The sequence below is a fragment of the Hylaeus volcanicus genome, chromosome 4, assembly GCF_026283585.1.
Source record: "Hylaeus volcanicus isolate JK05 chromosome 4, UHH_iyHylVolc1.0_haploid, whole genome shotgun sequence".
NCBI lineage: Eukaryota > Metazoa > Arthropoda > Insecta > Hymenoptera > Colletidae > Hylaeus > Hylaeus volcanicus.
This window is the reverse complement of record NC_071979.1, coordinates 22,281,552-22,309,126: the sequence shown is the minus strand read 5'-3', so window position 1 is coordinate 22,309,126 and position 27,575 is coordinate 22,281,552. Positions and strand designations below refer to the sequence as shown.

General features: G+C 39.6%; 1 protein-coding gene across 1 annotated transcript in view; it reads left to right on the top strand.

Annotated features, from left to right (window-relative positions):
- Positions 1 to 27,575, top strand: part of LOC128875329 (suppressor of lurcher protein 1) — a 469,960-nt gene that overhangs the window by 59,229 nt on the left and 383,156 nt on the right. The window contains exon 2 of the mRNA XM_054120827.1: positions 11,424 to 11,490. Coding sequence (XP_053976802.1) covers positions 11,424 to 11,490 — 67 coding nt within the window. The remainder of the gene's footprint in view (positions 1 to 11,423; positions 11,491 to 27,575) is intronic.

Below are 27,575 nucleotides of genomic sequence, written 5' to 3'. Positions count from 1 at the left end.
AGAATTGCGAAATTTCGGAAAACATGAGCGAGGCTGTCATTTCGGTACGCACTGTATAAGCATACCAAAAACACTCGAACTATTTGGTGGTAGTCGGCCACGTGGCCAGCATGGCCAGGAAGCAACAAGTGGAAAGCGACGCTAGCCAAGAAGAGCCAGCCCTGACGAGCCTGTCGATAAGTTAAACCAATAGAACGTACTCGAGCTTAAAATAATTACTCGTAGACTTAGGATGACTTACTAAAGACAAATGAAAGTATAGTGTAAGGTAAACAGATACTGCAACAGTATAGAAAGAAAATCAGAGTCGTTTCAAAGGTTTATGGAACTAACTAGAAAGAATTCTCAATTACTATTTGGGATCCCTGGAGTGCTTGGTAATTCTGATATTGAATTAAATAGATTTATAGTATTTTTGATAATCTTGCAGTATTATGTTATTTCATTTTTCTATTAAAACTTCTCTTAACTATGTGACGAGTATTCTTAAGAACAAAGGGAATGAAGTGGTAGAAATTTCTGGTACGAGGCTTACAACTATGCTGCTTCAGTATCACTAAATAGTGACAATTATTAATGAAAATGCTTTTCTGATGTTAATCCTTGACCGAAGATCATCTTCTCGGTAATCAACCAGATTTGTCTCTGAATATACGTATCATCTCTCCACTGTGGTTGCGTAAATCTCTGGCACTCTGTTAAACACAATTGCCTCCGATTTATTTGGCAACGTGTTTATTGAATGCCATCATGGAATCAGTCCAAAAATTCATTAGCTCGACATTGATTCTCAGAGCGTCAATAACGATGTTGAATAGGCTCGCGAGCTGCAGTGCTGCATAAAAGCTCTAGTGGTGGGGATATCTTCCAAGTGACGTAAATTTTACCGGAGACTAATTTGACTAATTGTCAACAAAAGGTCTTTTTTAAAAGAGCAGTTTTTACTGAAGACTGAATAGTGTCGACCCATAAGTATGTCAAGAAATTCAAATTTCCAAATAGGAAGGAAGCCAATGGATGGATGGATAGCGGAAGTGGGGAGTTCTGACGAGGTATGATTCACGAATGGGAGCAAGATGAACGATTGGTCGGCGCGTGTCGGACGAAAGAGGGCATCGGTGAAGAACACTTCATCTCGCTTGGAATGTTCTAGTTGTGCATTCATCTTGAGAGTTCTAGGATCCATGCACTTCGACGATCGTCGATGAAATAACCATCCCAACTACAAAGCATACATCCAGCCACTAACCTGTGGATCAAGTTGGATTAACCAACCTTGCTAATACGATACATTAATTTCAAACTCAAAACCGCGTTATTGAAATGCTTACGATAAATGAAGCGATACTTGCAAACTTTGAAATCGAATTATAATAGTAAAAAATGTTATGTCGTAACAATAATCCAATGAATTCTTGAGTATTTTTATTTCTCATTGACAACTTGGTAGACCTAGCGTTAACCTTCGTTTCCTTTTATTTCATTTTATACACCTGGCTTCTCGTAACATTTCAAACCAAATGGGCCCTGGGTAGGCCAGCTGTACAGTTGGTTATCTTCAAGAGGCTGAAACGGTTCGGTTAGTGGCTCATGGCCACTTTTGCTCGCGAAAGAAACGCGATATACCTCCTAAGGGCTGACACAGCCCTGTCGTTCCCCAGTCTGCTTCCATACAAAGGACCAGCGGAGCGAACAAAAAGGGTCGCTGAGCCTATCTGACGCCTATGTACACACCCGGATGTCACTCGCGAAAGTGCTATCCGTGACCCGACGCACAATGAATGTACCACCCGAAATATTTCTTCCCGCTACGGCAGCTCTCCTAACAGCTATGCTGAAACTCGAGGCAAACGTTTCGCGACGCTGTCAGCTCCATAAAACTATTGTTTCTCGCACGAGTGAAATGTTTTCTTCGCAAATTCCCACCTTCGTCTTTCGTGATCTTCTGTGGCTGAGGTTAAGAGTTTGTGTTGTAAAGAAGGAAGTCACTTTTGGATAGACTATGCCGCTATACGACTCTAGATACTCTAGGAGGAGTAATTTCTACCCTGGATAATTGTAATGTAACCAAAAAGAAATATTTACGTATATTCAATAGATTGAGTTGATGTTTTCACTTAAAGTATAAAGATACCTTTAAGCTCTGAATAAACTAAAGAAGCTTTGTGGTATAAATTATTATGGACGTTACTGTATCGCAGTCGGAAGTGCATTGTATTAATTACATTTTAAAAGCGATACATGGAAACATGTCAGCATTATCAAGCCCTCGGTGTTTGCGTATTATCATTATAATAACCTCGAAATTTCGTAATAAATTCGATGAATTAATAATAAATGGCCTTAGTCTCTTGGCATGCAACAATTTTTGGATTGTTGTGTAATACTCTTATATTTAGCGCAAGCTTTTACCTTTATATACATAATGTATTTAGCAAAATATGTTTCCCTTTTGTGTAATATTAAGTGAGAATTTTAATTTATGTTTAATATTCATAGAGAACCTTACAATTCGCAGTACATTATATGAATTTAGTTATTTTATTCACGTCATTTGCAAATTCATTTATACATAATTAGTTGTGTTATTGCTGGTGTAGAATTTACTATGTACGGATTTATGCATTTTACCTTACCATAAATTAATTACGATAATTTGCAAATGTTACGTATTCCTAATAAAAGTAGAGAATATAAAATTTGATCATAATACTCGATTTAAAAAAGGATACGTTTTTATTGCAGATGATTTACATATAAATAAGTCTAACGATTTTTATCATGATGCATCGAAGCTCTGTGTTTGCATTACGCGCGACGTTAAAAAAAGAACGTTGTTGTATTTCATATAAATCCGTGTCGATGTAAAGCATTTAAATGCAGCTTGTCTGTATTATATCTGCGCGAGTGCAAATACAGGTAGAAATTTATATGACATGAGCGTGCCGTATTCTCGTGTTATTTTGATGGTCTCCTTTGAAAACTGTACGCCATTGTTGATCACAGTTTACGAAAGAGCTTTGCTTAGCATCAACTGGCTTTTGTCCACGATAGAATTCGTCACGCCAGTAGAGCTTTGTAAAATTTTCAAACAAAAAAAAACAAACTAGAAGTGTCTGAACGTATCTATTTCAATCGAGCGAGCGAAGAGTGCTCGTAAATAGTGGTCGATGCTCAAGTGCTTTAGCAATGCACGAGGTAAAATAATCGCCAAAAATAGAGTGTCGTGTAACAGCTACTTGAAATAGTTTCGACATTCTCTTTCTGTTTACCGATTCTTTTGAGTTTTTCAAAATATATCTGACGTTGATTATGATTGGGGAAAGGGTTTATAAAACGTAGACAATATCAACTAAAATTATATACTTCCATGTTTTTACTTCATTCACTTATAGTTAAAAAAAAATACTCTTCTAACTAGGATACTCTACATTTCTATTTCACTATTGAGGACATTTATAGACGGTGAGCTAATAACTGTTATTATCTCAATCAGATTTGTATTAATTGATTGTAGGAATGAGGTGTTTTATATAAAACTATCCCAGGACAACTTTAACCATGCAGACCTTGTGTCAAGATCAATTCCTAATTTCGATAGGAATCAAAAAGTCCAATTTCATTTTTCGACGCGAGACTTCGTTATCGAAATATAATCGATTAAAGTTCACTCGTGTAAGGTTATTGGTTGTTGTGTTATTGTATACGTTCCTAAAAATATGGGACTTCGCAGAACGAATTCTTTATACCTTTGCAAATCGAAAAGTTCATTTCCATTTTTCGATGCGAGGCTTCGTTGTCGAGATTTAAGCCATTCTGTAGGACCAAGATTTCAGGCGCGGGAACTAACGAGACGGTGCGCTCGCGAGAACAAAGTCACGTGCGTCTCGCGAGCCAGCGTGCGCGCGACCGCATAGTCACGTGCAATCTCCCGAGAAGCGCGCGCGTAAGTGAAGGGTCATTGGCTCCCGCCAGTCGCATCAGTGGATTTTAAATGCTTCTATCTCGACAACGAAGCATCGGATCGAAAAATGGAAAAGAACTTTTCGATTCCTATCGATATGAAGAATTGATCTCGACGTAAGATTGGCGCGGTTAATGTTCCGTTGAAATAATAATAATAAATAACAAATTATAGACGTCGATTATCGTCTGGAAGTCAAATGCAGAATTAGCTAGTGTAAGATATAAAAGTAGATAGAAATGATAAGATAATGAATATACGTTTTAAAACGATGAGAAATATTTATTGGTTATCCAACGAACTAGACGGTTCCGTCGAAATACTAGGAATGCCCTCGTCGCTTCCTTGCGGAACGTTTGACCCTCCGGCGACGATCCCTACTCCTCTACATTTTGGGGACTCTAGGTAGGGAAAGTCTATAGGGCCTCGTACGCGCTTTCCCTTGACTTTTCCCGAGTCCCAACATCTGTTTATTGTTAGTTAAAGTCGCGACGTTGCCGTTCCGTCCTACAGTGGCTATCCTTTCTTTATGTTGTTCCCGCTCGGCTGAATACGAAATATTCTTACACTAGAGTAGTCTCACCAAAGTGTCACTTTAAGATTGTTAAAAGTCTCTACAATTCAATTTATGTATTATTTGAAGCAACTCTGCCTGGTCACGCCAGAGATTACGTATAAATTAGATTCCTTGGCTAGCAAGGGAGGAGAAGCATATTTTATGGTCGGGCACGTGCGTCGCGCTGATATTTGTCCTCCGCGCTGTCTCGAAATTGTATTATCGTCGGCTCTGGAGTCCATGGAAGAAGTAGGCCGTTCCAGTTGCACTCTCACGGAGAGAACACGGCAAAGGTCAAAAGTGCATGAATTGTTGCGAAGTGCCTCAGTCCTCCACTTGCTAAAGTAGTACAATGCGATCGGTGACCCCGTTTCATGCTGGCGGCCTGAAAACCACACCGGCAACTGCTGACGTCGCTGAAAAGCCCTGCGATCAACTATATTTCTTCACCTTTATTTTTTCTCCTTGGGAACTCGATGAAGAGTCGACCTGTCGAGGGCGTAGATAAGGCGACGCTTTCCCCGTTCTTTGGGTGCTTATTTTCAGCCGTGTTTGTGCTTCGTATACGTTAACAGCGACGAACGAACTATACTTTCCATGACTTTCTCCAGGCTTCCTTCGCCAGGACTCCCGCGGACCCGGGTCGGCTATTTTCAAGGTGTCAACTATATTTGTTACCTGGGACATTATACATTTGTTTGCTGGAATACGTTTTCTTTGGGAATTCTTTCGTGTTGTCGAGAAGGAAACCTGACTAGGACAAAATTGGTATCATCTTCCATACGCAAAGTTTAAGTTTTATATAATATGTCGTACAACTTTTATATTATAACTGCTCAAGTTTTTTTCTTTGTAAATTTATTTTATATCGTTCACAGAGTTTCTAAACAATAACAATCCACCAGTACTCTCCCACAAATAAGTTTAACATCTCCAACTCCTAACGTGGCTCGATAAAGAATTGTCCTGTTTTTATTTTTAAGAATAAGTGCAGAATTTTTATTCGAGATAAAATTTGCCCAACTGTGTACGCATCTCTTGGTTTCATGGACGGAACAATATAGCACGCAAGGACTCCTTCGAATTTTATATCTCCCCTTAATTGAAGTTTCGCATTATGCTGCCTCCGACGATGAAGCTGCGGATACTCTCTCCGCTATTCTATTTATCGTACCACGTCAGGTTTATTGGACTACCCGTTGCCCGTCTCAAAGGGCCAGATTTCGGATGTTAATTTATTCCATTTCGTCGATGAAAAGGTTCCATGAAAAATCTGGAGCGGATTCCGCCCACGTGTAGACGTACCTCGAAACGCGCGAAGTCAGGTCGTTCCACGGTTAATTACAGCCTGGCCAGAATCGACGATGGAAGTCATCGTAGATGTCAACTGAAATATGATCCTGTTTGTTCAAAGGTTAACGTATCTCTTTACATAACTTTTATGCGGTTGGCGTTGTTCTGAGCTTTAAAAATGCGACTAATGCAATTCCGATCGTCGAGAGGGCTTTCTACAACTGTCCGCTTGAGGTCTGAACCTTTGCCAAGGGGAACTCATTTACAGACCATCGCTTCGACTCTGGAGAGTCGTTGGGGAATATTATCGTTGCGATCTACGATCATTTGTACGTGGCAATCGTACGACTCGAGTGCAAAAAATTATCGCTCGACAGCGTAAATGCGCGTCGAATCGTTAAACCCGTGTTCCACCTGATCGGCGCGATTGTAATTTGATTGAAAAAAATTATCTGACAGTACATTGCGCGTGGGACCTTTAACCTTTTCGCTTGAGTAAATAACGCGACAATGCGAAGACCATACTATTTTTTTCATGACGGTCATTTATTAATATTTTAAAAATCGTGCATTTTGACCTTCTCAAGTCCTCTGCCTTGGCGTGGCTATCTCGCGTCGCTTGGGAAATTAGTTTAATACGATTCGATCGTGAAGAGAGCTCTTCGCTACCGTCCACTTGAGGGCTTGGCCTTCGCCGCGAGAAATTTATTTACAGAACGACACTTCGATTCTGAACAATCGTTGCAGGATATTACCGGTGCGATCCACGTCGTTTGTAACCGAGAAAAAAAGCGAGCTTCACCGTTACCCGTCGTTGAAGCATCGTTACGAACAAAATTAACGAGCGCATTAGGCCCTTAATGAACGGGTGCAGGGACGACGCGCGCGAGCCGGTAATACGATTTTAAAAGAGCTGGGAACTCGATAAAAAAAGAAGTTTATTATTGTTGGAGTGGTTGTCGAATAAAATAGTTTCCCGTGCGCGGTAATATCGGCTTAATTCCATTCGTTCTCCTCGACGCAGGTGCAAATGTGTTTAACAAGTGTCTCGTTTCGCGTTATCGTCCAGGATTCTTTTGTTCCGGCATGTTTGTTTCGTTGAACAATATTTTCCTTGTACGAGGTAATTGATACAGAATGAAGCCGAGGGTTTCTGATGAGGCTTAGTATACCTATTTTTCGATCTTATTTTCAATGTTTTGTTCTAGATGTAGGATAACTCTTGTGATTTACTTTCATCTTAAATTTCTCGGATCTAACGCATTTATAGTACAATACATCTAATTCAAATTAGTGTAACAGTTATGTAGCAGTACAAATTTGTTATACTCACATATTTGTGAGTTAGTATTTCAGATTATATTTTTATATTGTTCTTGATTTTATATACAATGTATATTTTATTAATATTTGTCTGAAAAGGAGTAGGTGTTTGAAAACAGCTTAATAAGGATAATTTATATTATCGCTAGTTCTATTATCCGAATTAATTGCGTATTTAGTCTATATATAATGAGGTTACAGTTGATTGCACATAAACTGAAATATTTAATCACAGCCGAATGCAGGTGAAATAATTCAGTGTGCAGTGACCGAATAGACTAACGTATAAAACCAATAATGTTTGTTTCTACTACGTTCAGCTGAAAACTGAAAACATTATTCCTTTTTTTTTTTTTTTTGAAAAACATTGAATCAATAAAAATATAGATTCTTATTCTGCTGAAAATAAAAAAATACAAGATTCTGAAGAAATACCTATTTGTTAATAAAATTTTCTTAATTCTGACAATAGCAAAGAAACTTTAACATTCGAGTTACGAGTGAAATATATGTTAACAGTTTCATAGTTGACGATTCTAGCACACGACCTAAAATTGGGTGCTCCATGCACTTAACAAAAATCTATAGCTGGTTGCCTCGGAGTTCTGACGTTATAATGAGAATCAAATTTAAAAACTTGCTGCATAATATCGTGCTTGTAACCACTTGTTGTTTGAAGTTGATAGACATTTGAACATTAAATTTATAAATATGGAAATATGAAAATTCGGAAACTTAAAATTTAGTAAATGGGTATGCCAAAGGAAATAAATCACCAGATTTGTAGCAACCATATGTAGACTTAAAAATTCGTATCATTATAAACTGTGTGTTTTCGAAAACGAGTTCTCGAAATTCAGCCCAGTAACACCCTCCACATGGCCAGATTTAATATTTAAAAAGGGTTCCAAGAACATCGCCATTTAAAGCATTCGCACAACCAGCGTACGTAAAGTCAGCTTCAAGCGAGACGGAATTCTTTCAAAGAAGGTTTCCACTGTTCAGCAATGTCAACAGTTCCAACCCTCAAAGCGAAACGACGGCTCTAGGCTGAATCTCATAACTCCCCGATGTCTCGATGCAGATTCGCCCTTTTTACCGCTTCACGCGACATTGATCGAACTTAAATATACCCCATTTCGCTATCCATCTTTCATTTCGTGTCTGTCCTAATACTGGGCGATCCATAATTTCAACACGAACTCTAAAGCTAAATTCATAAACGCGATAATATTTTTAATAATTTATTTCTGATCAGTGAACGAAACTCATGTTCAAGCTTATATAACGTTTCAAAAATTAATCTTTCTGTTACGTACGATTTTAGTTCACTATGAATTACTCTGTATCTAATTTTACAAACCAAATAAAAATAAAACGAAAACACTAAGAAATAGAAAAATGATAGTAATTCAAATCCCTTTCATGAATTATGAGCCACCCCGTACAGTGTCGCACCTTAGAAATATCTTTCTGATACGTGTTCGCATAAAGGAGCAGATTCGATCGCGTACAGTAAGTGCAATTTTGGATTACGCTATTCGCCATTCGTATAGAGAAATCCTTTTGCTAGGATCTTGCTCCTGATATCTGGACGAATTCACCCTTCCCTTATCCTGTCAGCTTTAAGTGGATTCAACGCGAGGCCGCTCGACATTCGAAACCAATCGATGATGCAATTTTAATGAAGCTCCGTCATTTGCTTAATTCATATTTACGACCAGCTATTTGCACGGATTAAAATTTCGTTTCGTCCTTGTAAAATGCATTTTTAAGGTACCTATATCGCGTCCGCGTTCATTAGTACGTGAATAATGTGCAATCTAACGTCAAGGGTAAACGCGGTTAAAGCGCCATCGAGAAGACTAAATAAATATCGACGTTACCCGCAGCGAGGCGATAACTTTGAAAAGCTTCGAGAACAAAGAGTAATATAGGGATATTGAATGGTGACGATTTATGGCAGACATTCGCCGAATCCTTTTCTCTCTCTTTTATCGTGTGTTTTGTGTATTTCAATGTTATTGGACTGGAAATGAACATTCCAAAAGTGAAGGGCGTTGATAGCCATTTGTAAAGCGAGAATTTTAGAACATTTTTTATTAAAACCGATCACGGAAATCTGCATTTTTCTGCGTAGGAAATCAAGCAATAAAAATAGTTCAAAACTATAGGACTTCACTGATAAATTTTCAATAATAGCGACATTAAAAAATTGATTTCAGTTAAAAAAATTTATCACTTGACGCGGAATGGCCCACGCTCAACTTCCACACTTCCAGGAACAGATTTACCGCGAGCGTCGTCGCGCCAAACAAACGTTAAAAAAGGTCTGCTTTTATAGTGCCGATTTGTATCCGTCCCAGCAGTCTTCCTGGACAATAATTTTGCAGGAATGTAAACTACACAGGAATACAAATTACGCCCGCGCGTCACTGCATCCCGCACGTTGCACCAAACAACGTTCATTCAACAGTTTCCGTAATCGATTTCAAAGTTCGCCGTCCTGTGAATGCGCCTTGCACGCGTGAATTCTCAGTAGCTAGAGAACTCAGCCAAAGGGCTTTACTCGAAATCGACAAAATTCATTCTCTATGAAACTGCTTCAAATTTTATACATTCGTGGGTCTATTCAGCAAACATCAACTTCATGGTTTTCTTTTTTTGGAGGAAATGGACCAAGAACATCGATTATTGTGAAACTTTGCACAAATATTCATTGATATATTGCATTAAATAGTATCGAAATGATTGTACTTTTCCTTCTACTTGAATTTTTCTTAATTATTCGCAAATCCTAAAGTGATTTTCCCTTCGATGTTTCCCCGTCAAAGAAAAATTGAATCGCATTAAATAGTATTGAAATGTTTATACGTTTGCTTCCACTTGAATTTTTCTTAATTATTCACAAATCCTAAAATGATTTTCCCTTCGGAGTTTCCCCGTCAAAGAAAAATTGAATCGATGACGATCACGTATCTCCGCGAATACGCGAACCGTCGTTCCAACCCCATAGGCTGGATATCTCGTCGATTTTGAGGGAAATCCTGTCGCACGCGTATTTCTGCATCGTGGCACGTGCCCCAAACAAACGTTCGCATCCAAACGGTTCCAGTAATCGTTTCCAGAGTTGTCCCCTTTGAATGCGCCTCGCACGCGTGAATTCTCAATTGCACGAAAACCCAGGTAAATGTCTAATGGCCCGCCCCACGAGGGGGCGCGTTCTGTCCCAGTGAACTTAAAATTCCGCGCACTCACCGGAAGAATCAATTTGACAAATCGTGCGCTTCCGCTCGTTCTCTATTCCGTAAAGGATCGCGGGCGTGGCTCTTTTCCGCGTGTTTCGCAACGAAAAGTCTACCACGGTCGAAAATTTGGTACAACGGGCCTCGCACAGCTGCCTCTGTATGCAAATCGTTCGTGCGTGCGCACGTGGCCACGCGCACCCGCGCCTGAGAGGGTTCGTTTGTTCCTGAAACTAGCGATGGGATCAATCCTATGACGTAGTAATTAATAAGTATCGATTTCCAAGTAGTCACTCGAGATATCGTACGGGCGAGTGTGAACGGTTGTTAATATTGGTAAGGTGTACTTGTTGGTCCTTGTTGGTATCGATGGAGTTCAGTAAAGTGTCGTTGAGTGTTCGATAAGACAATTATGAATGATGTAGACACGTTTGTTTGTGCATTTGTTTGAGTAATGAAGATTGTGGAATATTTATTTCTTCTTCTGTGGTATGTGCATATTGATGTATGTGTGGTAGTCGTGTGACTACGCTAATAATAATAACTACAATAATGAGTACTACCACAAATGGCAGATCGCATAGTTTCTAATTGTATGAAAATAGTTGAATATAGTTTTCAATTGCATACAAACAAAAATTATCAGGAAAAAAAATTCTCAGCAAAGATTAAGTACCAAAGAGTGAAATTTTGACATGAACAATAATGGACGCTATTTAACCACGTCTCGGTCCCATCGCTACCCGAAATGTGTGTATGGATCGCACACATGATCCATCGTGTATCCATGTGGATATTTATGCGCGCTCGCAATCGTTCCTCGTTCAGGAGTATCCGTGGAGCGTTCTTCGGTCTGACTCGGCTTCTCTCTGTAATTAGTGCACCCACGATGATTTCATTGCGTTTCGTGGCAGCCCCCGATGTCGGGCCCGTTTCATCGTGGATTTTAATCAGCGTATAATTATATTAGAAGACGGTCGGCGCTTGCGGAATAGTAATTAGATGGGACGCTTGTGAAAAATGCCTGCGGTTTTTGTTTCAGATGCAGAGAGCGGTGCTACTGCTCTGTTGGCTGCCGCTCCTCAACCACTGCCACGCCGTACATCCAGGTAATAAAAAGAAATCCTCTCGCATGAATAAATCGTTACGTCAGCCGGGATACCATGATCGCCTGTTATTCGCTCATATATTATTTATTCGCGCGTTCCTGCTCGTTTGGAGACTCCACTGCAAAGAATGTTACCGAAAGAAGTTAAAATTTAACCCTTTCAGACATGGCGTCCACAATTGAGGACACGAAATTTAATAAGACTTTGTCATAAGAATACCATTTTGAAAACTCCATATTTTAATGCAAAGTTCTTATGAAACCCTTTGATTTGAAACCATCCTTTATAATCTCAAACACAATCACATGTATAAAAGTTAGAACATATTACCACCCTACGAGCTTTAACGAATGAGCCCGGAGTACAAAAATAAATACCACAAAAGTCTACGTTACAAAGTTATTCTAATCGATATTTCAACCAAAGAGTAGCTACGTAAATATTGCAACAAACGAAAAACTGTGTACACATGCACAACGCACGTGACCCATAAACAAATCAAACCGAACAAATTTAAAAAATTCGAACTGTTTCCGGAGGGATTTTGGTCACGATTTTCTAAAAATTCCTCTGCAGACCATCGATTTTATTTTGTGCCGCGAATTACAGGAACACTAGTTCCTTTGCGTGTGTCGTGTCACATAGTTATGTCATACCGGAAGCGTAGAGCGTGTTTTACCCGGCGTTGTACACGATTTCCGACAGCGTTGTACGGTTCAGTTGTACCAACCGCTCAGATATGCGTTGAAAAATGATCGAATGCACGCGTCGCGTACTTTCTTTAATTTTATGCGCGATCGTTAACGCGTCGCTGATCGTACAGGAAAATAAATGGTCGCGGGCAGTAGTTACCTGTGGGTGTAAACCGTCAAGCTATCTAAGAGGGGTAGAAACATTTGTTACGCAAATAATAGGGTAGGGACTCTCGCGCCTCGACAAAAAATATACATACAGTGTAGCTTCGTCTAATTTTAAATAGAATTATAATATTAATACGGAATATTGATATGTTTGGATGTCGTTTAATAGAGTGCAAAGGATTAGAGACACTTTTATTCAAAATTAATGTTGACTGAATTGAATTAAATTTATTGAACATTAATTATTCAAATATTTTCGTGAAAGAAACAATATTAGTAAAAAGTAGAATAAATATTTAACGAAGGATTATTATATAAATTAGAGGATTTTTAAGTGTTTCCTATCTATTTATAGTAAATGCTACCCTAAAGATATACGAACCATACATAAAATTTTTAATCCCAAAGTAGAAGAACCTCTAGAAGGATGAGATACGACCACCTAAAGATTAGGAGTAATCATTTCAGTAATACGGTAGTAAGTCTGCCAACCTCAAAAGGAACGAGATCCCTTATTGCTACACTTCACAGAACGTAATGGTCACGTTCAGATATGAATCGCAGCCAGTGAAGTGTAACGGTCACAATAAACTTCCTTGAGTTTGCAAAGTACTCGAACAAACGGAATTCACGATTAAGGATAAAATTTACAGCAAATAGGAATTAATTAAGAATCCTGGTTACGACTAGTATAAAATTTGCGTGCCTGCACGGCAATTTAAAGTGCTAAAGGGAGTAATTTATGTAGTGTATATCGCGCTGCTTAATTACACCGTGCAACGTATCTAAGATATGCTTCCCAACAGCGAATAACGCGAAAAGCTATATACGGTGAGCCTGGAAAACTAACGTAACGAGTGTCTGAAAACTTACCTTTAATTATCGCGCTTAAAGTCGTTAGAAATGTAGGACGATAACCATCGTTCAAATTCGAAAGCAAGGTCCCATCTTTGATGTTCTTGATAAATTACATCATACGAACGTTATACGACAGATTTAATATCAAATAAACATTAATGGATTTTGTTATGGTGGTCTCTTTTCTTAAGAAATTTGAGTTTAAAGTTTTAGTATCTGATATCTTCTTTCTCTTTTAATTTTTTTTTATCTTGCACTAATAATGCTAGTGTTATACATCACTGTAATTGTGTGTAATGTTAAGATTATTATTGGAGTAGGAGCTCTCGAGGAAACTATTAGAGAAGCAAACCTGGTGTTCTGGGTAACGCGAAATCCCCTGGGCAAGGAGTCACGCATTCCTGTTAATGATATTCGCGGGATTATTCGTAAATAACTTGACTATCTGCGTACCTTAATTAGCCCCGGTGTAATTGCTTTACGCAGTGGCGCTATGAGCTTCATCTAAATTAACGTTATGATAACCACTGTCTCGTCTAAGCCTGTTCACTCGCGACTACTTTGCAGTTTCGTTAGCGATTCATCAGACTTTCCCAGATGCGATTCAAATCTCACACGCAGCTGAAAATCTCATAAAAAATTTTCAAATGAACGTTCAAAAGAGTAGCCACGCAAAAATTTATATCGCATAATCTCGCTTGACCAATGTCCTCTAATATCTTCTAATCTACTCTCGACTCACGCTTTCACCCATGTTAAATGGTGTTCCCTAACAGCTTTCATATTTGTTTCCATTTGTATTCCGCACGGAGGGAGCAAAGTTCCAGGTTTGTTTGCGTTAAGCTTCTTTATTTCGATTGGGTGACTGAGGTGACTCTTCCAGCGACGCTGCTTGGGGGATGCTAATCAGCACGGCATCGAGGATGTATAACTGGGTAGTAAAATCGTTGAAGTCGGCGGTCTTCGAGGTCTACAGCGGCGTGCAAATATTTCCAGACAGTTTTCCTCCGGGTTCCATTTCGGTAGATGGCCGCACGAATGGATTTCACGTAGTGTGAGATTAAAAGGCGATGCAAAGAAAAGATTCGTAATCCGGTCAGCGAATAATTTGTATATACCAACTACACACAATTGTAAGTACATCATGAACGCGTGTAATAGTCTGTGGACATCTTAAAGAGTAGGAGGAAAGGTTCACCTTGGATAGGTGAACGTCGTGGCTACGTTTAACAATTTTTTCTTCGAAAATAATAAATAACAAAAAAAAATAACAAAATAATTTTTAAATAAAATAGCTACGCTGGAGCAGGATGGCTTCCTTCCTTAAGTACTGTTATTACTTAATTGTTCAGAACTTTTGGAAAATCCACCTTGGGGGTACACGGTAAACTGGTTTCAGGAAAGCCAGATCCAAAGTTAGATAGAAACTAGCTAAACTAGATAAATCTTTTCGTGTTAGCTCTTCCCCGAAGGTGTAATTTTCTCGACCCACTATAGGTCGGAAACTATAGCAACGGGGGTGAAGCAGAGCGCTGGGGAGACCTTTTCTTTTTCACAAACACGCATTCATCTGGGGGGGGGGGGGGGAGATGCAATGGCGGGAGAATTTACTTCGATGCTAACGGTTCGTTAAACCGACGGGGAGACGCAGTTGTAATAACGATTACGCTGAACAAAAATTACGATTTTAATTAAAGTCCGTCCACGCCAAAAGTGCCTCGCGCGGGAGATAACGAACTGGGGGTTTATTTAGCGCACGGCGCGGTGTAATTAAATGGCGAAGGTCAGCGAGGGTTTGAAGACTATCGTTAAATCCTAATTCGAAACGGAGGTGGGACAGTTCACGAGGTCTATTCGGGCGTTCGTCGTTCGTGTTCTATCTAGTCCTGCTATAAGTATCATTTGCAAGTACGTGGTACAATGACGAGGAAATTATTGAAGGCACTGGGAAGAAAAGAAAATTGTTTGTTTTGAGGAAGCTATACCAAAAATTGTATTTTTAACTGATATTTTAAAGAATTATTGCAAATCATATTTGTCGATAAGAAATATCCCTTGAAAGTCAACTTAAACGAAGAAGTACATTATTTCCATAACTCAAGAAATTGTTAACCCATTCACTGCCAGGTAAATTTAACACTTTCAGACCTGAGTTATTCTTTTTTTCAATTTAACATAAAATATTTCTACTTAGACACGGATAATATTTCGTATTTTTTCTTTTGCGCAAAAACGCAATACCTGGAACGAAACTTATGGCAGGGTCAGCTAGATTCACTATTTGGAAAAGGCGGAAGAGCATCTACGAGCTGAAAGAGGAACAGGTTTCATTACGTGCAGCGCGCACACAGTCCTCTGGCGTTATGTAAAAAGTGGGTAGCATTTAATTTGGTGAACCGTGCTGAGTAAATGGTATTCATTGCTTCGGCTGGCATCATTGAACGTGTTACAGCGCTACGTTCGTGTCGCATGTGTGGTTAGCAGCACGGAACAAATGATGCCCCGTCCCTTTTTCTCCGTTTCTGTCGTCCCTTGCTGACTGCTTGCCTTGTGCTGTTTTCGATCCGCGATACACGATAAACAAATAGTAAAAGGTAAAATAGGAGTATTGGTTTACGTTACTGGTGCTTGTTCAAATTTTTATCGGGCTGTTTGGCAACAGGATTTCAGAAATTAATCTACACGTAAAGAGGGATATCTGTATTCTCTTTTATTACACCTGATAAGGTCTCATAATTGAAACTCATGCAGTAGGATTGAAAAGCTGTAATTATTCTGATGCATTTTTCGTTGAAAGTTATTTTTACCGTGAGGAAGAGGAATGTTTGCTATTGCTGTAATTCAGTTGGGTGTTTTAGAGCTGTAACACTTAATCAGTAAGTAATCAAGCTTAATTTACATAAAGCATCAGACGTTAATCAGGCCGTGACAGAGACACCGACGAATACATCCTAGGATGTATCTCATTATTGTTAGGCGTGCCCTGTTATTTATGTTCGTTATACTTACCGACTACTAAACGTTTCCTCAAATATTCAGGCGGTTGCCTGGGTTTCTTAGATGGTAGCGAATGCATCTATTTAAAATTAATTTTTAAAAGTATAGAATATCTTACAGTTACATATAAAAAAATGTTGAGAAATTCATAATAAAATATTCGATCGTCTCCTAGAACAAAGTAATTTAACATAAAATATGAAACATCTCATTCAGTACCTACGGGCATACATTAATACATTTACGTGCTGAATCGTGGGAGAAATCGATTTATATAAAAAGAGACATTATTCCATTTAAAGAGCAAGTGCATATTGCATTTGAACCATCAATAAACAATGTATCGTTAAAAGATAACCACCATTACGTGATTCAACCTATATTCCGTCAAATATTCTTTTATATCCCGAGAAAAAGCTGAAGCTCATTGAAATGCTAAAAATCACTCCTTGATATAAAAATTATTAGATTTTGGCTATGTTAAACGGATTATTTATAATGTTCAGATATTCCAAAAGTTTCCAATGGATTAAATTTCTCGATCAGCGTTAACGACTTCCAACGGATGAAGTTGGATCTTCGCGGTTCTTTCGGATTTTTCCCTAAGCAAATTCGCTGAAAGCTCGTCAAGCTAATTGTGTATAATGCGTTTCGTCGCAATTGTCGCGATAATTAGTTGGCCGCGGCATGACCCAGTAGCCGTGGAAGAAGTTTAGATTTAATCAATTCATCTGTCACCTCGTCATGAATAATTTCGCTTTGAACGAGTTTCCGTGAAAATACGCGTTAAATTCTGACGCAGTCGCGAGACACAAATTCGCCATTACAATTTAGACTGTCAGGGGACTATAGTCGCTGTTGACTTGGGGAAAGTTGTCACAGACCTCAACGCTAAGTGTCTTCTTTCGTAAAGAATATACGTCAGCTTTGAATTTTCTTGCGTTATGGCGAGCGTTGAGTGCTTCGTGCTCCCTTGATACTTGAATCAGCTGAGGGAGCTGTTGCTGCTTGGCAGGGAGGTAGATAAAATTTGATTGCTGTTATCTAACCAGTTCTTTAGTCTTCGTGTGCACTACGAATGGGAGTCGGATACGATTCAAGATGCGAGCAGTTGTAGAAAGTAGCGAGGATGACTTTGTGACAACGTAACAGAGAGAAATTGTGACACTTTGATAGGGAGTCCTACGTCCGTTTATATCAGCAATAGAGTGAATTACGAGGGGAATAAAAATGACGACGACAGGTATGTAAGGAAATGCAAATACAAAGTAATGTATAGCAAGAATTAAATAAATGTAAAGAACGAAGAAATATAAGACTGGTGCAATTAGGAGCTATATGCAAAGTCATATGACTTTGCATCCTTATAAATAAAACGCGCTCGCTCGCTATTACTAATGAAATTATAAACCATAAGAAACCGTGAACTCGAAATGCAAATAATGACTTCGACTGAGGTTCTAAGTGGAACGCAAATGGCACTCTGAATGGCACCTTTTTCATATCGTAAATGTGAGTCTCGGTCGAGGATGACCCAAGGATGACATCAACTGTTTAGTCCTCGGGCTGAATGTGCTTATGCGTTCGGACTGGCGACAAAGTTTAATAATACCGGTTACGCGAGGTGGCGAAAGTTTGACTTCGCCTACACTCTCTCCGGAGATTGGCGCAAAAGCGAATTTACTCCTGCTTCCATTAAAGTCCGAAGCATGTTGATGCAAGGGCAACGTCTATTAAGTGAACTATTTACAGTCAGCCGCAGGAATATTGGAAAACTGGTATAATGATGCTATTTATGCTCTGAAAATGAAAAGAGTGCATTACAATGTTGCACAGTGTTGAAACAATTCATAAAGCAACACATGAGTACAAGGATATTAGTACGTGAGAAGGAATGTTATAATTTATACAAATATGGTAAATTTACTGAAAGAGAGGCACAGAATTAATTTCAAAGTTGTGGACCAAAATGGTACCTACCTATGTAATTCAACAAATATATATCAAATTTCAGATGTGCCTTTGAATTTTTCTTAAAAATTGCCACGAATTTTCTGGATAACCCAATACATATTTCTAATATCTTTGATAACTGGGTTTAACAATTTTATATAAAACCGTTCAAACCTTACCTGGCGAACAATTCACCCGACCTAAAGCCTAATCTTCATGGAAATCAATCGATAATAGGTCCTCGATCAATGCATCCACCGAACCTTTTATTAATATATTAATTACGTTCGTCGAATATTTAAATCGCCGGCAATTATTCCCAGCCCGAGGTCAGAATTCGATACAATCGGTCGAAGGAATTTTATCTCGCCCAACATCCCGAGCGGGCGTTCTGTGTTCTCTAATTGATCGAAACCGTGTCCCAACTATACTTAGCCGGCTGACCTGGCCCTTATCGATCCAATCGGGTGGAAACTCGAAAGCCAGTCCCGAAACCCAATTCAACCGATTGGCAATACCGTGGTTCCGCCGTGGCTTCGCGCCGCGATTGTTTGACGAGCTCACCTTGTTACCTAAGTTGCGCAAAAGTTCGTCAGGGCTTGGTAGTTTCAGCGGCGGTGTTAAAGTTATTCCTACTGATCACCTGTGGGGGATGAATAACGGTACCACCTTCACTTTGGGATAGGCGGAATCCACGGTGAAGAGGAGAGAAACGCGTAGCTAACTTTCCACTCTGTATTATTCATACCGTGGGAGAGGGGTCGACATCGAAGGCCGAAGAAACGATAACGAGTTATAGGTGCTGGGGATCCTGAAGGATTTTGTTGTTCGTTATCACCTACCAGGCTGAGAAAACGTCTTCGAGGGCTTCGGTGAATGGAAATTCCAAGTGTTCGTGAAAGTGTAAGGAGTTACTTATTTATAGGAAGATGAATAGGGGACGAAGTTGGATGAACTTGGTTACGGGGTGTCTTTGTCTGCTTTTCATTTACTTATTTCTATTTTCGGAACATTATAACAGAAATTATATTGGTAAAATTCAAATTAAGAAGGTAGTTGTGTATCATGTTTAGAGATAAAGATCAACACCATTAAACGACAAAATCATTTTGGCCATTGAATAAGAAGTAATTTATTTCAAAGGCCATTTCATCGCATATTTCTCAATTTTTTATTTTATAGAGTTAATCGATTTCCGCAATGAACGGCTCATATACTCCGTTGTTTAACATTTTTAAGAACGTCTCTAACGTCTCGAAGAAGTAAATCTTACATCTCTGCAAAGGGAACCCATCAATGCCACTTGTCACTCGCGTCTCGTTTCGTAAATATGACCACGTCCCTGCATTTAGATTAATCGTCGACCACGTCCCAGCGATTCGGAAAGATATCGAACCGTAATTCCTCGCGTTGGTCTCGACGGCCCCCAGGCCGAAGCTCGTGCAATGAGAACGAAGCTGGCAATAAGGAATACGGTTTTGACAGAAAAAAAAGACCAGGGTGAGACGTACCGAGAGACGAAATATACTAGCGACTGGGCTCTCGGTTGGGGGCGCAGAACGCGAAGTAATAACGCGAGAGATTCGGGCATGCCAGATTTATCGTGGCAACACATAGCAGTGACGTGACAGGAACGACAACGAGGCCCAACGACAGCTGGTGCGCACGGCTCCATCTACACGCTCCCTGCTCCTCCTCTTTTACGGATGCGTGTTTACAGCCGGGGAAAGCCTTGGAATATCCACGAAGAGATGAAATGGCACAGAAGCTGTCTTCAAAGCGCGGAACGGCGGCGAACTTCGCGCCGTATTTGTCGTGGTTCTTACTCGAATAAGGAAAGACGTAGCTTTCGGAGTGGATTAAAAATATTGGATATCGTAATAGTGCAGATAAATGAAAGAATACGAAATTACCACGTAGATGGGTAGTTCAACTATGATCTATTTTCGAAGAAGTCGAATATATCATCGTTCAGGTATTGTGAAAACGCTACAAGTCTCGATGCAATCTGAACGCTACCACGTCTGTCCAATGGCTGATTCTTACTACTGCGCTCTGCTGGAAAACAAGGTGTAATAACTGACTATTATCCTGATCAATACACAAGGAATTTCATGCAGCTTTCGTTAAAAAAAAGAAAACTACATGTCGAATTGAATAACCTCCTCCTTTCGAAGTCGGTTAAAAAATTTCGATTTACCCCATGGTATGGGGTACATCAACTATCTTTTGACATTTAGCGTGGAAATTTTCAATAGCTGATCGATAAAAATCAATTGGTACACAGCGAGCTGATAAATGATGGACAAGTATCGACATTCGCAGAAATGACATTACCTTTCGGTTCCTTTAATACCGTCGCCTCTCAGGACACATCACAGCGCTGTTCTCCCGCTTCAGAACTGGAAGATATCGTCGTGTCCTTGCCACGTGACGCGACGACCTACAAATCGGCGGGTTACGCACGCAAATAGGTCGCGAGACAATTTCACGCCGAAAATATTTGTCGGGTGGCGTCGGAGAGCGGTTGACGATAAAATCGATACGTTCACACCGCGGTCGAGTAACGTCTATCCCGATGAAGGTGTTTGCGACGCGGTGATATAGTCGGCAGGGCGACAAATCGAGTGGTCGCCATAAAAATCCGCGAACTGAAAAAAAGGCAAATTCGGCGGGTAGCGGCTCTCGAGCGATATACGCGACCGACGACCGCCACTTCGCTACCGAATATCTGCCATCGTGGGAATTCAATTTCAGGGATCACCGCCAGCGGCCAGGATTGGCCGTCTCCCGTTACAAATAAGTCCAGAAAATAATTAATAACGCGCTCGACGTCCCGATCGATGCCGCGCAGAGCTGTTGAGTCGCCAAGTTCGTCTCGGGATCTGCGTGCGTAGGATTTTTTCATTTTTGCGCACGTCGAAGTTCGTTGTCGATAGTAGAAGATTGGTTGAAGCGTCGATGCCATCTGTTGGCGCCGGAATTAGGGAAATCCATGAAAGTAGATGTAAGAGGATGTCAGGGTGAGATACTAATTTCCGTGGAAGGTTTCTATTCGTTTTTAGCAGGACTACTACTATTGTCTCAGCGCACGGCGAGCACGCGAACTAGTGGCGCTGCGGTCGCGTCGCCCCGTATCTTCGACCGTGAAACGTTTTGGTCCTCGTCTGCGAAACAAAAATACTTGATTCTGTAATATAACGTTGTAATTTAACAGCATTTAGAAAACGAAAAGAGATGAAAAGGAAAAACACACTCGAGAAAAGTAAATAAACATCATGTTCTGGTTAACAATCTAAACACATATACCTATAAATAAAACTTAAATAATCTTGTAGTTTCGCTATCCAGAATAACAAGCGCAAAGTGTTTTTAGCGTTGTAGTAGATAAACCTGAAGTTTCGCTATCCAGAATAACCAGTGCAGAGTGTACCACTTCACCTGAACTCTCAAAGTGAAATTTCAAATTTCAAGTTTTAGATTTAATCTACCGTCTTTAGATCGAGTTTGCTCGATTAGATTTTACTTTACTCTCGCATTAATGGTTGCCAAGAGTTGCAGCAACGATGCCCACGGTGCGTTTCGCTTATCAGCTGTGGGTAGGTAGTTCAGCTGGTAGGCGCTAAGGGCTTATGTTACAAGAGCTATCTGTTACTGCGTGTAGCTCCTGTTGTATGCCTTCTAATAAGGAGAAGGATGTGATTTAGCGACATGCTGTAACACGAGAGGTACAACAAGCTTGATATGCCCACGCAAACAACAGTGTAACAATACGCACGCGTGGTAGCTGCCTCTAATATTACAGATGTGCATTTAACTTCTGTCTGTTTGCCTTGATGGTTGACTTGGCTGCTTCCGTCTGCAGTATCGTTGCAACGTTTCGCTGACAAGCTAACCTCTTATAGGTAAATATTCGTATTCTCTACGGATTGAGAGATTCATCGAATCCACGTTGCTCACCGTGGAACAAATTTCTGAGCAGAATACGAGTATATCTTTTGTACGTGAATTCCAAATTGGGTGGAACATATTAATGGACGTTATTAATTCGCCTCGTTTAACCCGATGATTCTCGAACAGATTATCATGTAGCGGTCAAAATATTGTTGAGGAGAATAGCTCATAATTATGCCCTTCATCGGCATAATCGTGAAATTATCCATAGTTGTCAGAATAGAATTGATCAATCATCCTAATTCCGGAATATTGAACGCTTTTGTTTCTGCTTGGATGAAAAACTTAAATCACCATACGTAGATTTATTTTTTTAATTCAGTTGTAATACTTGCGGAATTCTAAAGATTCTAATGAAAATTTGGCACAATTTTCGAACGTATGTATATGTACAATACATAACTCTGAATTTATATTACACTTGAGTGATATTTTTTTGATGAATTTTCAATCGCTGTATCGACAAGTTCTCGAAGCGTTTGAATGAAAGCGCACATGCATTTCAAATGTTTCCGTCGAAGGAAAAATTTTATTTTCCCTTGAGTAAAGCTCTGACGTCTGATAATAAAGTGAATACTGAAAGGCTAAGCCGTCCGTGGCTCCCGCATACCTAATTTTCGCCGCAACAAATTTATTTTCCATTTCCAACGGAAATTATACTTCCGACAACAAGCTTAGCCTCTGGGGGAGCGAAATTAAGTTCTGGTGAAACGTTTTTTTTTTTACTCGTTTTTGTGTGCATTATACGAAGCAAAAGTGATCATTCTAGATTACTGAAACTTTCTAATTCGACCATCACTATGATTACCCAAATTAAAATAGCCAAATAATATATATTCCATTGCTATTTAAAATTTCGAATTTTTAAATTTAGACTCAACATAGTTTTTGTCTGAAGAACAGAGTCATTTTATTTTTGAATATTTAATAAAACTAACAAGATGTAACTCGTTCAACTCGTCTCCTTCATTGGATTAATCGGTGCTCGATCAAGCGCAAATAAGGTAAATCGGGGCTTCGTTCGAGCGAGAATAATTCAGATCCGAAAAGTGCACCGAGCAAATCGTATTTAAGTACTATTTTTAAGCGGTCGTATAAAATATTAACAGGGAAACGTCCTTCGTTTTCGCAGAGCTGGCAGGTACGAATAAAAGTTGCACGTTGAAGGTGATCTCTTCAGTGTGTAACAAGATTAGAAACGTGATGAGTTCGATTAACAGTATATGGAACTTTAATGGTCGTTGCTACGTGAACTTTTGACATTTCGTGAATTTTATCGTGATGGATTCACTGACGTTGATATACTGAAAAAGTAGGTATTATATGTGACAGGAAAAATTGAATAAATGAAAATAAATTAAATAATACGTAATATACACGCGAAGATTCAAATCAAACAGTCATGTATTTAAATATGAATATACGATTCATTAATTTATCTCACCTCGCGTTTCCAATAATTTACTCATCAAACACGACGTGAAAAGCTTTACCTTCCCCCACTGTTTATCTTTCATTTTTCTTCATTTTTTCTAGCGGTCGAAGCAACAGGCTGAAATAAATAAAAATGTGTTTCGAAAACGTTTTTCTTAGTTTCTGGGAATTGCACCTGAATTAAATACGAGTACTTGTAATAGCAATCGTATGAAAGCCACACACGGCCCGCGCAGCGTGTGTGTGAAAGTAAACTAAAAAAAAAAGCAAGAGGTTTATTTTGCCCACGAAGTTGTATCAAATACGAGAACCTTAAAATACGGGATCGTGTGTACGTACGTGTACGTTTTTCCCAGGCTCTTTCGGGTTGCTGCAGCTTCATAAATAACATATCCGTAACCACGTCAAAAGGTCGAAGGTACAGAAAGTATGAGGATGAAAGTACCGAATGCTATCGTCGTATTCCGCGCAATTGAAAGGGAAAAGAAATATAATATGCTTTCACGGCCTTTAAGCCAATGTAGGTTGTCGTGCGCGGACCATGAGATTTTTAAAAGCGCGGAACCAGCAATAAAAGAATTATGTATTTCTATTGCTATCTATCTGGTCCTTTTCTAGCTGTCTTGGAGATATTTTGTACCCCTAGAAAACATTGTTCGAGACCAGTTGCGATTTCATTTGGACTTATGTTGAGGTACCCGTTGACTCTGGCATTGGTATTGACATTGACGTTGATATTCACATCAACATTCACCATTCACATTGATATTAATACTCAGTTTACTATTTGGTTGTCTGGAAAATTCATGTCGATATTTGGTAGGTGGTACAGGTTTGAATATATTGTAGGAGTCTAAACGAAAAATAAGGCACGGGGATTCGAAGCCACGATCCTCGGATCCACAGTCGACCGCTTTACCTACGCGACCAATCTCGTAGCCTACGTTTCTTGTTCTTATTTGACTCATTGTTGGGTATGGGAGGCGCGGATACTACACTTGGCTATCCTGAATTGACATTCATTCGCCCTCGAATGTCCGTTTTCTCGGGTTTTGCGTCTCAACAGCAGTGCGCGCCGCACCCTCTTTCGCGAGTGTACTCCCCTCTCTCTTTCTCTCTCGGGTTTCGCGTCTCAACAACAGTGCGCGCCGCACCCTCTTTCGCGAGTGTACTCCCCTCTCTCTTTCTGGAACGTTGTTCTCTCTCGACGCCTCATTGTTGCCCGCTCCACCGTCAACACGACACCGTCCTTCGCGTGGCATTGTTGTTCATCGTGACTCATCGTCACTGGCCGGTCCTCTTCGGTGTAGTTGCCGCTGTAACCCCCCATCCCGGACGAGCCCCCATATGTAGGAGTCTAAACGAAAAATAAGGCACGGGGATTCGAATCCACGATCCTCGGATCCACAGTCGACCGCTTTACCAATCCCGACCAAAACCCTACGTTTCGTATTCTCGTTTGACTCCTTGTTGTTGGGTATGGGAGGCGCGGATACTACAATATCGAAATGCTTGAAAACAAATAACATACAGTCAATCCCATAAATATCAGACTAAATGAGAGAAAAAGTCAACATCTACAGGAACTGGGGAATGGACTTGGACTTATTTATACAATCTTGCACACTGTAGGTGCGTGATGGAACTTTTAGGGGCTAGTGTATCGGAGGAAACGGCGACGATGCATACCGACAGTTGCTCGAAGCGATGACGATCCGGATGACTGACGCGGGCGCGTCAAATCACCGATAGCCACGCAAAGGACCGTGTATTGACCGACTTGGCGCAGACGATAGAAACAGTTGATCCTGACGGCACGGACCGACGATTCCCGGACGGATCGAAGTCCCCGTCGGGCGTTTGGCACACGATTGCTCGTGGCTCGATCCACCTCTCACGTTAATGACGGACAAGTTGTGTCAGATCTCCCGTTCAATGTTGCGACTGCGATCCTCGAAACCAAGCAAATTGACTCCCTTTGCTCGCGCTACTTAGCGAACTGACTTTTCGCCACCGTCAATCTGTTGTTCCCCTCTCGAGAGAAAGTTTCGCAATTTAAGCGAGCATCGCGCGAACGGCGAAGATGCAGAAATAGTTTCAAAGCAAGAAGTACACCGACGCGCAAAAGTTCCGGGACAATTCTCGCCTCAGACCGCACGGGTTAAGATTAATTTTGACCGAGCGATTGCTTAGGTGTCAAAGTTTCTCAAAAATTGATAATTGATATTTGTGGAACGAGCGTGTCAAATATTGTAGAATCGCGTGCTAATCCTTTCCTTATCATCTTACATTTATTACTCGTGCAATTGTCTCGCGTTTCTTACAAAACCTTGAAATATCTATTGAGTACTAATATTGCGAAACTTTATTGGAATCCAGCTCAATGAGCTAATATTTGTATTTTAGTGATGGAACGAGCCTAAGGCTGGAAACATCCTCTCAAAGAAATTACAAGTTGTTCTTTGATATTCTACAATATAGTGAACTGGAATAAAGAAAACGAAATTTGCATTGATTTTACCCCATATGAAATTGTTTTTACTTTAAAAAATCGAGTGGAACGTCAGTATCACAACTTCGAGAATCCACAAATTCCATTTTATTTGAGCTGCAAACCGTATATTGGGACATACGATGCTCTAAAATGACTGTCGCTGATTAATAATACGCCCAGAGATAATTATCGGGATGCAAATATTGATTCGCAGCGAACAAGAATTAATATGGTCAAATTCCTTGCGGCAAAATATGCCCGAGGATAGATAGACGATGAACCAGAATAAATTAGCGACGAACAATGCCAGAGTGGTGTTTTGCTTTGGGCGAATCGTCGGCGTTCGATCGCGCCTTTATTGACAGAAGCCTTAATCCGAATGCATCGGCGCAATACAGAGCTTATCAGAACATAGATCGCGATGCTTAATTGAGTGAGCTTAATTTAATGAGCTTTCGAGAGTTTCTAACTTTCTCAGTTACTCGACGAAACGATGAGGAGGAGACTTTCACTCGATTATTTTCGACGAAATTGTTTCCTGATTGTCGACAACTAAATACTTGACACTTTAGTAAATAACGATTGAAGAAATACCAAACATTTTACTTATGATTTGTTATTGCATGAAATAAAAATTCTTGCAACTCAAATATAATGAATTATTTTAAATATTGTAGCGATAGGATTTAGTTTTTTAATTTATCGTTCGAATAATAAAGTATTTATTAATAAACATCACTCGATTTATTCTGAGCCTTCAACAACGTATTTCTTTTAATTTCTTCTGTATTCGAATAATTTTATATCCCGATAATGCACATCTCTGTTTTGATTTTCATTTTTCATACGCATTTAATGGAGTTTGCGTGTACATACTCTGGAGAATGTAGAATAACAGGTAAAGTTGTCTTTCACTCTGCTTTAAAACATATGAAATTCATTGTTAAATTCATTGTGTTAAATTTAGCATGTTACGAGCGGACGGGTTAATTACCAATAATTGTGAAATAAAATGAATTGACGATAGCTACATATGTACATGCCGCATGTGGCATTTTCCCGTTGATTATTACGAGTACAATTAGCGTTTTCATCATCGCGAATCGTAATTACAAACTGTTGTACCATTTATTCATATACAATGTAACGAATGCTAATACGTCTAAAATCTTCCCAGTTAGTTTCGACGTGCACACTGTGTTTAATAAATGTAGGACAGTTAATAAAATATTTGTCAAAAGAGCTGTACTCCAATATTCAAACAAATATCACCATTTTTGCAAATGTGAGAGTACAATTGCAATCATAATTTTCTTTTACATTTTATCTTACGAAGACGTTTTTTAAAAATACTTAAAAAATAATTCAGAACGTAGAAAGATGACACTGACCAATAGTCCAATAAATGGTAATAGTAACAATAAATGTGTTGAAGAGGCCTATTAAAATTTTTAAATCTTCCTATGTAGGCTAAAGAGATTATTTCGTACCATAAAGCTTAAAAAAAAAAAAGGTATCCAACATCGTTAGTAGAG